At 44.8% G+C, this 12841-nt stretch overlaps 1 protein-coding gene across 1 annotated transcript; it reads left to right on the top strand.

Annotated features, from left to right (window-relative positions):
* The first annotated feature begins 25 nt into the window (after positions 1-25).
* On the top strand, positions 26-12055 carry CD164 (CD164 molecule). The gene is made up of 6 exons (XM_068160498.1): positions 26-218; positions 3242-3319; positions 4761-4832; positions 6798-6929; positions 7924-8004; positions 8975-12055. Exons 1-6 carry the CDS (start codon positions 116-118, stop codon positions 9133-9135), a joined length of 627 nt encoding a protein of 208 aa, XP_068016599.1. The 5' UTR covers positions 26-115; the 3' UTR covers positions 9136-12055.
* Positions 12056-12841: the final 786 nt, after the last annotated feature.

Here is a 12841-nt window from a genome sequence, read left to right as displayed (position 1 = left end):
GCTCACGTGACAGCGGGAGGCGGGACAGCGGCGCTGAGGGGGTGCGCGCGCGGCAGAGCGGGGCGAAGGGAAGCGCTGAGGAGCGGGAGCGGCGACCGCTCGCTGCACCGCCGCCATGGCTCGGGTATTCGCGCTCTCCTTCACCGCCCTCTCTCTCGCCTTCTACCTGTCCTGCCTCTGCGGGCTGGCTGCGGGGACTTCCGACGCCGCGACCGCTGGTGAGTGCCCCCACCGACAGTTGCTGACGGGGCAGCCCCTCCCCCTCCCGCGCCCCGCCCGTTGCTCGGCGTTGAGGGGAGCGAGGCGGGCTCCCGGCCAGCCCGGGCGGCCGGCCCTCTGCGCTCGCCGCTCTGCCGCGCCCGGCGGGGCGAGAAGTGTGTTTGCGGGGCGGGAGGGGGAGCGCTCGGCGGTGCCGGCCGCCTGCCGTGGGGAGCGGCCCTGCCCCGTCGCAGCTCGACCGCTTCCGCGCGGCAGCAGCGTTGCCACCCTGCGCCCCCGTGCCCGCAGCCCGCCGGCAGCTTTCCGCCCGCTTCTCTCTGGCTCCGTCTCGTCTCGCTTTCGTGTTTCGTTTGGCGGGGGGGGTGCTGGGGTGCGTAGGGTGTGAGATCCGTTAGCACGGCTTCAAATGCCGCCTGCGGTGTCCCGTTGGCAGCAGCAGGCGGCTGCTGGGGGTGGCTGCTGTGTGCCTTCGGCACCGCGCACGGCACGCTGCTTTCGGGCAGGCTTAGCGCAGGTGGAACCGCGGGTAGGCAGCGGCGGCCTGGCGCTGCTGCCCTCTGCTCCTTATCCTCACCTTAGCCTCTCTGTTCGTCCTCTGGGTTTGTCTGAGCTCTCTGGCTCTGTAAGCCGTTTGCCAAAGCGTTTACATGTGTGTGTGGGGAAACAACAACAACAAAAAAAAACCCACCCAAAAAAGAACCCACTAACCAGAAAATGTGCTGCATGCCCCAAAAAAGCTAAGGGAAGAAGTTTTTCTGCGAGTCTCAGTTCCCTGGCCGCGTTGCACAATGCGCTGCAGCTAAGCGTGAAGCTGCCTGGTAAGCTCTGCTTCAGCCCGTCCAGATTTCCTCTTCAGACCTACCACCGACCACGGGCACCCTGTGAAAACCATGGACTGCTTGAGGGCTGCTGGGAGTCAGAGGTGAACAACCTCTGCGGTGCAGCGGGAGAGGGCAGTGTTGGTCCGGCAGGACAGACTTCTGATAGTGCTTCCAGGTTTCCTCAAGAGCAAGAGGAAAACCTAAATGCACCCTGTGTGAGTGCCAGCTCAACAGACGGGTTTATCTTGGGAGCAAACAAGAGCTTGCCTACGCTTAAGAGCTGATTTCATGGTACCCGAGTCAGGGTTGGGTTTTTTTTCACTGAAGAGTAGACATCTCCTGATGGGGAGAGGCGGGGAGCTTGCTGTTGTGCGGTGAAATGGCATCAGATTACACCGGGGAGGTTTAGCGTGGAGATCAGGAAAGACGTCTGTACCAAAGGGATCCGTGTTGAAAAGGACCTCTGGAGATCTTCAGGTCAACCCCCCTGGCAGAGCAGGACCGTATAATCTAGTGCAGCTCACACAGGAACGCATCCAGATGGGTCTTGAACGTCTCCAGAGAAGAAAGCTCCACACGCTCTCTGGGGAGCCTGGTTATCAAAGGCTGGAACAGCCTGCCCAGGGAAGTGCTTGAATCACCATGGCTGGTTGTAGGTAAAAGCTGTCTAGATAATAGTGCTCAAGGATATGGTGTAGAGTTAGATAATGGTTGGGCTTGGTGATCTCAAAGGTATTTCCCAACCATGGTGATTCTGTGCTTGGTGTACAGAAGGAGCCTTTCACAGCTGGAGTAGCACTGAGAGAACATCTGACACCCTGCTGCTGATTCTGGAGTTAACAGCTCATTCTTGAGGCTGTTGCTGTGATTAAAAATATCTCCTGATCCTGTACTATTGCAAATCTGTTCCTCCCTCAGACTAGGCTGGGAAAGCTTATTTTGAAAGTAAACTAGAAGTCCTAGTGCACCTGGTATTGGCTGGCAGCACTGTCGAGTCTCCCCTTAGAGAATACTCAAATTTCTGTTTACCAGTGAGGAATTCACAAAAGTGAACTTTGCTTGTTTGTTAGAAGTGCTGCTGCAATCATTCTTCAGGTGTGTACCCCGAGTAATAAATCTGGGATCTGTTCTCCAGAAGCTGTCATACAGCTCTTGGTGAGATGTAAGTGTCTTGTTTCTGCTTACTGATGAGCTACAAAGGTCTTTCATATCTTGTTCCATTTCTCTGAAGTGAAGATACATTGCTGATATTTCTAGCTTGATCTTACCATAACCAGGAGAAAACCCAAGGCCAATTAGGGCTTAATTCAAATAATTGTATTTGTTACTGTGATATGCAAATTAGCATGCTGATTGACAGAGATCAGTGGATAGGAGCATTCCTTTCACCAGGGAACAGAGCAGAGAAAAGTCAAAGGTCACCCAAAGGTGCCTGGAGGAGGTGGATATGATGTGAAATGTGCTGGAGAGTATGTAGCATAAGGACTTGTGGGTTGTATGTGGGTTTCCAGAGTGTGATGGCTGTATGAGTAAGTCTTAATTAAAACTAATGCAGTAAAATTGTGGATTGGGTGGAGATACTGTATGATCCAGATAGTGGATGTATTGTCACTGTGGTTTTAAGGCAACAATGTTTGACTGAGATTGGCATTTAAAAAGCAGCTGGACTGGTTAGGTCCCTGCCTTCTGCCGTGATAATGATAGAAGTAGATTAATTTCCTCTCTGCTCTCCTTCACATGCACTTGTATACGAAGCCTTCTAGGTTCTTGTCTTTATTTTTCACACTTTGCTTACTTCACTGTAGGGTTATTTCTAGCTGCCTGTGTTACCCAAAAGAAACAAGGCCCTTGCCACCTGAAGTTTCAATTAAATGATTTCTGCAAAATCAGTCTAGTGGACTTTGGTAGCTGTACTAGAGTAATACACCCTCTATTATTTGCAGTTACAGTAGTCAGAGGTTGCATGAGGCAAAATCTTTGTGTACCTGTGGGGTCTGGGTTTGGAGTATCAGCAGTGTCTGGAGGGAAGTGTATTTGCCTTGTCAAATGCATTCTGAAGTTGTAGCTTTCGGTCAAAGTGCAGTGAGAAGGATTGTGCCTTAACCCAGGAGATGTACATCTGGGAAGTTGTTCCTGTGGGGGAAGCTGCTCTTTCAACAGTGGTGAATTTGTCTTAATTAAATGCATTTCCTTCTTTTTAGGCAGCTGTGAAAGTTATCTTGACTGCAATTCGTGTACTGGAAATGAAACAACGGGCTGCGAGTGGATCACATGTCAAAGTAAGGAAGACTTCCCAGTGCAGAGCTTTGCTGAGCCATGCAGAGCCTTAAACCAAGCTAGAGCTGCTTCATCTACATTCATGTTCAGTACCCTAATACACTGTTCTGCTTGATAACCTGATGGAGCACTAACTCCTAAGTTGTGTCCCTTGTTAAACATTTCAAGTTCTTATGTGGAGACAGCTGAAAGTGTTCCAAATAATCCATGATTTTTAAGGCTTCTATCTGTGCTGTCAGTAAGCTAATGTTTTCCAGATGGTGCAATGTTTTCACTACAAAGTAGTCACTTGCATTTGCAGTCAAGGAGACATGAGTGAATTCTGACTTGCAGGCACATCCCCATGCTTCAGTCCCTTCTGAGGTTTTGTTATAAATGTGGTCACAGCTGCTACTCCTGAGGTGAAGGAAGGGAGGGAAGTCTGTTAAATAAGGTCAGTGAAGAGTAGCATTCCTAAAACTAGGAATTGCAGTCCACTAAAGGGAACATAACAGAGCTAAAGGAAGGTTAGCTGGTCTCATTCAGAGCCTTGCCCTTCCCAGTGCAGGAGAGTTGGATGCAATTACATTTAGGTGACCACTAGTGTATTCAGTCCTAGAGGAGCTGAAGTTGCTGTTGACAAGGTCATACAACGACTACATAAATAGTCCTCAGGTGGATTATTTACATTTCTCATGTGGGGTGGAAATGAAAGTAAGAAGAGAGAGTGGCTTGGCTGTTGTAGCACTTGATTGTAGATGGCCAAGGAGGGTTATATAAGATGGGGAAGGTTATGTAAGCTAAGATGCTTCAGAACTGATGAAAAGGGTTTTGGATGTAACTTGTCCAGTGCAAGAGTGTCCATCAAGAAGCTCTTTTTCTGAATGCATTGTCTGACTAGCAGGCACACACTGCAAACACCCAAGAGATCTGTGTTACTTCTTTGAGGGAGAGGTTGAGATCTTGAGTCAAAGGAGGAAAAAATGTTTGCAGGCAGGGAATAAGAAACTGATGTCTTCAGCAATGGCGAGGTCCAGGATCTGTTTAAAAAGCTGGAACTATATAGTGCTTGCATGTAGAGTTTAAGACAGTAAGATTTTTTTTATGATGCTGCCATAGAGACACAATGTTTCCCTTGAAAAGTGCCACAGATAGTAGAAACACTGTCTAATTTTACAGGCTATGAGAAAAAAATGTCAAGTTACACTGTTAATGCAGAATGATGCATAACCATGTATAAGTATTGCCTAAATGTTGATTTGAGTTGCAGAATAACTGTAGTGAAAGAAAATCCTAAATTAAAGCTTATCTAATTATTAGTATAATACTGAAGCCCTGCTTATTGAAGTGGGTTCAGTGCTAGATGATTAGTTTGTCCTATGAACAGTTTAGTAGTAATTAAGAACAATGTCTCAAACTCTTCAAGTTCTGCTGCTGTAAATATTTTTGTCTCTTTTCTGACAGATGAGCCTCAGGAGAAGTGTGTAAATGAAACAGAAACGATTAGTAACTGTACAGCTGTGAAACAGTGTTTTGGTAAGTATATTGATCCTCAGCTTTCCCATTGTCTGATGTGAAGGAGTTGTCTGTTTTCCTTTAATACACCTTTTGCAATTTACATGAGCACATACAAGTATGTAAATAAGCCCTTTGCTTCCAGCTTAAACCTGTGATACTAAAATACACAACTTCATTGTGCATTCATTTAACTACTTACTGTTAATGTTCCAAGAAGCCTGACACATTTTACTAGACACAGGTCTCTGGCCTTGGTTTCTTAGATGAAAATAGATGTTTCCTATTGCATACAGTCTATACTAAGGAACCTTCAGCATCCTCAAGGCAGTAAGCTTCATATTCAACAAAAGAGTTTCAACTGCTAAGTCCTTTGCTTCATGTGAGATGCAGGCAATGGGGTAGACTTAGGCACCTTCCAATTGTAATTAACTAGCACAGCTCTTCATGCAGTCCTGAAGTGCAGGGTTTGGGTCACAGAACTGCATAAGGTAAATCCCTTGTGCTAGGAACGTGCTCAATTGCACATCTACTGAAGTCTTTTCACTCATTTGTGCTTGCTCTGCAAAGCAGATTTGCAGGATATGAACAATTCAGACTGCATCTGTTTCACTTCTGTATGAAATTGAGGTTCCAGGTTTTTCTCTTTAGTTTTTCTGAAAGCTGACAAGAAATGGACTTCAAAATGGTATTTTCTGGTTTAAAGATAAAGAACAACAGATGAAAATTCTTAATACTTTTGTCTAGATGAGTTCAACAGTGCTGCTAAAAAGTCTGGCTCACACCAAGAGAGATGGAGCTTCTGTGCTGCAAAGGTCTATGCTGTGGTGCTGGCAGCCAGGCAGAAGTAATTCCATTTGCCTTGGACTTGTGTTGTAAAATTGCAGCAGTCACCTTTTAATCAGGAATGTTTAAAGCACCATTTTTCAGTGCTTCCAAGAAGAGCATGTTCTTACAGTGCTTTGTTCTATATCTAAGAGCAGAATTTCTGCAGTCTGTTTCTGGTAAACTTGTAGAGACTTTATCAGGTTGTAGTTTCAGCTTCTGCACGTCCAAGGACACTTAATTGTCACCTTCAGTAGAGAATCTCTGCTGCTGCAAGAGGAACTTGTATACCTTAGCAGCTCTTACAGTGTCATGGTTCAGCACTATGTTCAGAGATTGACATGAGAACCAAAACATTAAGGTGGCCCTAAACTAAACTAACTTGATGCAAGTGGGTTCTGAGAGGATGTAGATTCTGGTCTCTCCAGCCTATCTGTAGAAACAGTTGGCTCTGGTTTCCTGCCATGCTGAATTGTTTCAAGATGTAAATAACCACATTGAAATGACCCTGAGCTTTAAAGGCTTCTGGACATAATGGTGTTTCAGCAGGAGACTCGCTGATGTATCAGTGTTTGATTAAGCAGCAGGTTAGATAAGCTGTCCATGTGTGATTGACTCAGTGAATGCAGTAAGTTGCAAAAGGCTTCACAGTTGTGGTTTTTAGAGCATCAACAATGAGCAATGGTTCTCAGAAAGCCTTAGCTAAGCTTTCCAGTGACTATGTCTTGATTTTTCTCCCCATACTGCTGCAGCTGTCTGACCACTCTGATTTCTGGTTGAACTTGATAGGTCAGGTTCAATCTTGACGGCAGTGAGGTTGGGAAGAGTACCAAATACCCTGGCTTCCTATTGTGTAAAGCATGCCCATTGCATGCTTGGACAATGGGACTCTTTCCTTTCTTCACTTTGAGGAATCTTGAGTTGCCAGGTGGACACTGGCTTGGTTGAGCTGCCTGTGAGCAGGGTTTTCATGCATTCAGTGGTGCAAGCTTTGCTGCTAGAGTGGTGGATTGAACATTCAGCTGCTTCGTCACTTCAAACCAAAAGTACAACAGAACTTGCTGCTGGGTGAATTCCCTGAAACTCAAACACCTGTTGTTGTGGGGTTTCAGTTCAGTACTGCCATTGATTTATTTAACATAAAATTTTATTCTTTCATAGATCCTACAACTGCTCCTCCTTCCAACTCTACTACACCGGCTTCCAATGCTACTACGCTGCCTTCCAACACTACCACTGCGTCTTCCAATACTACCACAGCCGCTTCTGCTACCACAGCCATTACTGCTATAGGTAATACAGTAACACTGAACACAGAATGGCACTAAAGTAGGAACTGGTGATTAAAATAAAGGACAAGAGGTCCTTTTCCACAGGTCACTAGTAGCATAACTACTAAACATCTGATGTAGGGAAGGATAAATGGTCCCAAGGTTTGGTAGAAGTGGATTGTATAAATCTCTAACAGAGAAAATTCTTCTTTCAAAGATAACTAAGGGGGGGAAAAAGTGGCAAACTCATCTTTAAAGGCATCTGCTACATAAGGAAGCTGGGAGGTAATGACTTAGTACTAATGAGGCTCAGAACAGCCTGATGTACAGTAAGGTGGTTTAGCTTTGGGTAACCCTGCAAAGGTTGGCATTTGTCCCAGGCACATAGTGGAATACTGATTAATTTTTAGTAACACTGATCTGGAGAGGGGCTTGGTGGGTGGGGGGTGGTCAGAGACCCAGTGTTCTGGCTTGATAATGGAAGAGCTACAGGCAAGTGTTTGCTTACTTCAATGATGCCATTCACAGTTAATGTTTTGGGGATGGGGAGAGAGAGGAGGTTTTGCTATCCTGTCTAGAGATTCCCTTTAGTACTTTTTTTAGTACTCCAAATACTGTTTCTGAGGGCTGTTAATGAAAATCCTCTGCCTTGATGGAGATTCTCAATTGTCTGGAAGCAGGTGTCCTGATTCTTGTTCAATACCAGCATTTATATCAGTGCTTGAAAGAAAAGTGGTTTTGTCTGAACAAAGAATCACTGTCTGAGCTGTGGAGAACCTTGAAATATTTGGGTAACAATGATATGCAAGTTTGGGGGGAAAAAAAAATATCCTTATTGCAGAAACTTGGCTCAATGCCATGCAGCTGAACATCTGAATTCTGTGGGGTGCAGTGTGGGGTCAAAGCTTAGCCTTGTTCAGGCAAAACAAGACAAATCATTCCAGTAAGGACTTCAGTGCTTGCAGAGGTTGCTGTTGAAGTTTATGGTATAGCACTTCCTGTCTTCTCTCCAACAGCTAACGTCACCAATGCGACCACACACGCTCCTCTATCTACAACTGCCATTCCTTCAGCTTCCACAACACCCACTACTCCAGGTAACTGTTACTACTAGCGTAATGAAAGCATGAAATACTGGGAAATCAGTGTTGCTTTAAAAGCACCGTGTCAAAAGAGCTAGTAGCAAGCAACAAAGTTAAAGTGGAATTGGTATACCTGCTGCTGGCACTTACAACTTCATGGCACATCTGATTTTACTGAGGTGGTGTTTGTATGTAGCAAGTTAATGCCCTGAGAAACAGCTAATTGGTGAGATACTGAGCATGAGAAGCATGTTGGTGAAATTAAATCAGCTGGTTTCTTGAACAGCCTGGCTGGGAGGAACTTGTTGCTGACCTGTTGGGGGTTGCTATTGAGGTATCCCATTTTCACTGCAAGTGAAAAATACAAATTAAAAAGGATGAAATAAACTGAGCTCCAGTAATGGGAATTAGCTGAGTTGTTTTATTTCAGCATCAGCCCTGACTGTGCTGTTTCATGGAAAGCTCTCACAAAATAAAGCTCTTAACAGCCAGCTGCTGATGGCTGGTTGCAACTTCCAGATTCCCATGCTGTGGCTTCAGCTGATTTCTTTAAATGTTAATGTTTGGGGTTAAAGTACAGTAGGTGGAAGATAATTTCAATTGAATTTAAGAAATAAAAAAAGGAGCAAGCAGCAGAGATCAGAAAATGTGTTTTGAATGTGTGTCAGGAAGATACTTCTATGTACATTGGGAAAGGATGAATAAAATCCAGCTGGGACTTGCTCAGTGTTGAGGTCCGGAGCAGTTTGGCTGTAACTAGCTCTAGCCTGGTACAAACAATACTTAATCAATTTTAGTATCAACAATCTAAACACAGCTGCTGGCATGTCTTTAATTTTGATGTATTTCTTTGTTTTCTTGTTGGTGTTTGGCTGTTTTGAGTAATTTTAACACATGAAAGCATGTATTAGACATGGAGTATGTGCTGTAGATCAGTAAAGCCATGGTGAGGCGTGTGCACTCAGGCTGCTGTGGTGTTTGACAGGTACGAACGCTACCGTGACTCCTGCGCCTTTCTCACGCAAGTCTACGTTCGATGCTGCAAGTTTCATAGGTGGGATTGTCCTTGTCCTGGGCCTGCAGGCTGTTGTCTTCTTCCTGTACAAATTCTGCAAGTCCAAAGACCGAAACTACCACACGCTTTAGGACTTGCCACCTTCCCCTGGACTCGTAGCTCGACACCTGTAGTTCACTGAACCAAAATGTTTCCTGTTGCTCGTGGAAGACAGCAGTTCCTAATATCCTTTAAATCTCTAAAAGGAGACTTTCAAAGAATATTTTTGCAACCTTATACTTGGCAGGAGGTGATACGAATTTCTTCAACAGGATTACTGGCAATACGCTGCATGGGTTCTAATGGCTGTCTCGTTTTCCTTTAGTGGCTGCTGCTGCTGTGGGACCTTTTGGGGTTTTTTTTTTTGGTATGCCAAATGTAGATGTTCAGAGATGATTCAGTAGCAACACCATCTTGAGCAGACAATCTCATGATGACTTATTCTGATGGCTAATCAGCATCTGATACAGTATCCTTTCACTTTTACCAAGATGTGAATTATTGGTGACTGACTTCAGGGAGTGAAATGCCATTTGTGGTAGTTTATGGCTCTGCTAGAAAGATGGACAAAATTGTAGCAGGTAGTACCTTAACAGAATACCATAACCCATAGTTGTTTTGACAGGAGAATAAAGGTTGCCTGATCAAATACTGCATTCCAAACAGAACTCCTCTACCCTTTCCAGTTAATTTTGAGGGAGGAGAGGGGGTGCAGGGATAATCCTTCTAAAGGGGAGATGAAGATTAGTGCCTTAAAAAGACTAAAATTCAGTAGGCTGCAGAAGTGTCCCACCCATCTCAGATAAATAAGACCATGAAATGCTAGATGTGTGTAGGAGAATGGAACACATGTGACTTCAGCATTCCAGTTTAAAAACTTTTCACAGTAAATAATTGTCCCTTAGTGACCTTGTTTGAGGGTGAGGGAGCATGGTACGCCAGTGCTGAGCTACAAAGAGAAGCTTTAAGTTGTTTACTTTTTCCTTCTGACCTACAAAGACCAACCATAATAATAGTGATAAAATTCAGTTCTCTCCCTGTCTAAAAAGGCAACATACTTGAAATACTGGTGTTTAGGAAAGCCTGAAGTCTTTCCTACTCAAATGGTCTTTAAACTCATTGCAGTTAATTTCAGGGTCTTGGTTGTTGGGGGGGGGTTTACCTGCTGAAGGAGCAGTTAAGGGTGGTTCAGAGGGTGTGCTGATTGATCCCAGTCAGAATTGCTGTAGCTCTGGGGCTGCCAGGGCTACACCTTTTTTTTTTTCCCCCCTTTCTTTCCCCTCCTTGTTTCCTGGCATCAGATGCATGGCACCTTGCTGTGATCTGCTTAAGGAAATCTGTTTGGCCAAATAGTATTTAGTTGTTTGTTCCTTGATTGGATCAGCCATGTCATCTGAGCATCAAAGGTACGTCATCTCCCATGCAGACTGACTTGAGCACCTCTAGACATAGACCCACAGGGAAAATGGAAGTTGAGATAGAATCAAGTGGTGGGTGTAGCACATAGTCCTTAGCTTCTGATGCTCTCCCTTGATCATCCATTTCAGGGTAATCTGTAGTACTGTGTTGCTAGCTCTGACTGAACTGGAATTTGGCACCCAATACCAAATGATGGTGTCAAAGCAGAGGGCAGTCACGGTGGTGGAACTTGGGTAGGAAGCAAATTAAGTGCACTTCAGTGGGAGACTTTAGCTCAGTGTTGCTTTTTGGCATTCTTCTAGTTTGAATGGCATTGTTTCTATTGTGCTGCATTGGAGACTCAAATTGCTGCAGAATACAGAAGTTACTCACCAGTACTGTATCTTTCAGTTTGTTACCTTTTGGCTTTCTAAACAGAACTTAAGACAATCAGCTCAGGTTTATTACAATGGCAGAGTGAGCAGCCAGTTTCCAGCAAAAGCATGTGTGTGGGTTAGATGTTATATCCTTGGCCTTACTGTGTAATCACTTCAACCTGTCCTTTCCCTCAGCTATTTGTTTTAAACAAGTAAGTTTAAGAAAATAGCTATCCATGAGCTTGTATTCTGTGCTTTGAAGTGGGCAAGATTCTCTCCTAAGGTGTGACTCAGCAAAGCAAACTGTATGCCTAGTATGTAATTGTTTTTGGCCTCCAAGGGCTATCTTTTAGGAAACTCACAGGCAAGTGCTGCAGAACACTTCACAGCATGGAAGACACAGCCACACAAGAGTTGTTGCTCTGTACAACGTTGCTAAAGTGCTTATTCATGAGCTGTGCTGGTCCTCATTTAGGTTGCTGATAAAGTATGCTCAGAAAGCAAACTAAAACCAATGTTTAAAGTGCCTTAAAGTTGCTTAGTCTTTTGCCTCAGATTTTGTTTAAAAGGGTAGAAGGGACACCTTGCCTTAGTTACTAAATTTTTCTTGGTGCCAGCAATTGCTACTTCCCAAGACTCTAGGAAACCCAGGATCTCTGACACATACAGATGCCAACCTGAGAAACTCGAGGTTGTACTCATTCAATTCTGTCCTGGAAGGCCTGCACTATGCACTGCTTGCTCCTTAGCCTTGCCAAAAGGGTGCAGTCCACAGTTTACAGAGTTGTGGCTTGGATTGTTTCCCTTTCAGTTGTTTGGGAGGAGGGGAGGCTGGGTTATACATCTTCACCATGTGCTTGGCTGCCTCACTGCAGAAATTAATTGCTCCTTTGAAATGGCAGTTTCAGCTGATCTGTGCTGTGTCCTAGCAAAACAACAAAACCAAGCCTGAAGTAACAACTTGCAGTTTTTCTTGGCCTTGTGTTTTGAAGTGGAGGGTAGCTCATAGATCTGTAGCTTGTATTTGCCCTTGAATCGGTTTTAGGCACTGAGCTGTAGTGACTCAAGGTTACCTGGCTTCTTCTGGAAGCCGCTCTGTGCAAACATGGAGCTGTTATCTTATGAATGTTCTCTGCAAAGCGTTGCTGTACGAGTTTGTATTTTGTCTTCAGTGGAAGAAAGCAGAACCAGTTGTAATTGCAAAACCAAATTGATAAATAAAATCTGTTGGATGGAATTTTGCTTGTAAGCTTTCTTTAATGTGAGCAATCCCAGCGAGGACTTTCTGCTGACTTCTTGGAGATAAGAGCTGTTTGCCCCAGGAGCTAAAGCACCCAGAGGAGGAGAGCAGAAGGCGAAGAGTTCAGTTAAGGTAGCTCCCCTAAACACAGTATTAACTTTGCATGTGGTATGTGCAACAATACTGATTCAGGTATTCTCCAGAAGAATTCTCATTTAGGTCATGTTTTCCATGTTAGTTTAACCCTGTCCTCCCCTTAAAGCCAAAGAGGAGGAAGGCATTTAGTGAGTGTTCCAATTGCAGCAACCTGTAAGGCTTCAGTGCTTCTCTTCCCAGCAGCAAAGCAAAGCTTGCAATGCTGTTGGCAGCCTGGAAGGTGGAAGAGAGACTGCAGTCTGTGGTTCCAGGAAGGTTGTCAATAACCCCCACACTGCAGCATCTTTTCACACTAAAATCTTTGATGAAAAAGGTATTGCTCAGATGCTTTCCTGACTGCATGATGAGCAGGAGGATTATTTGCTAGGTGGTAACTGTCAGTGTGCTTGAACCAGAGAACAGAGGGGGTGTGGCTCAGTAGTTGCAGACTGACTTAAATAACCAGCCTGGGTGAAGCCACCTCCTCAGTGTCACATCATGACCTGGCAGGGATGATTCTGTGGGTAGTGAGGGATGTGTCACTAGGTTGTACTGGCATAACTCAGCCTCATTACAGGAAACTGCAGAACCTTTAAGTAATGTTTCTGGAAAGGCTGTAGGATGGAAATGGAGGAAACCTAAAGCTTC

Source organism: Melanerpes formicivorus, unplaced genomic scaffold (genome assembly GCF_026170545.1).
Source record: "Melanerpes formicivorus ecotype bairdi unplaced genomic scaffold, bMelFor1.0.p_v2 SCAF_50, whole genome shotgun sequence".
In the NCBI taxonomy this organism is placed as follows: Eukaryota; Metazoa; Chordata; class Aves; order Piciformes; family Picidae; genus Melanerpes; species Melanerpes formicivorus.
Note: the sequence above shows the minus strand (reverse complement) of the source record. Positions and strands in the feature narration are given on the sequence as shown.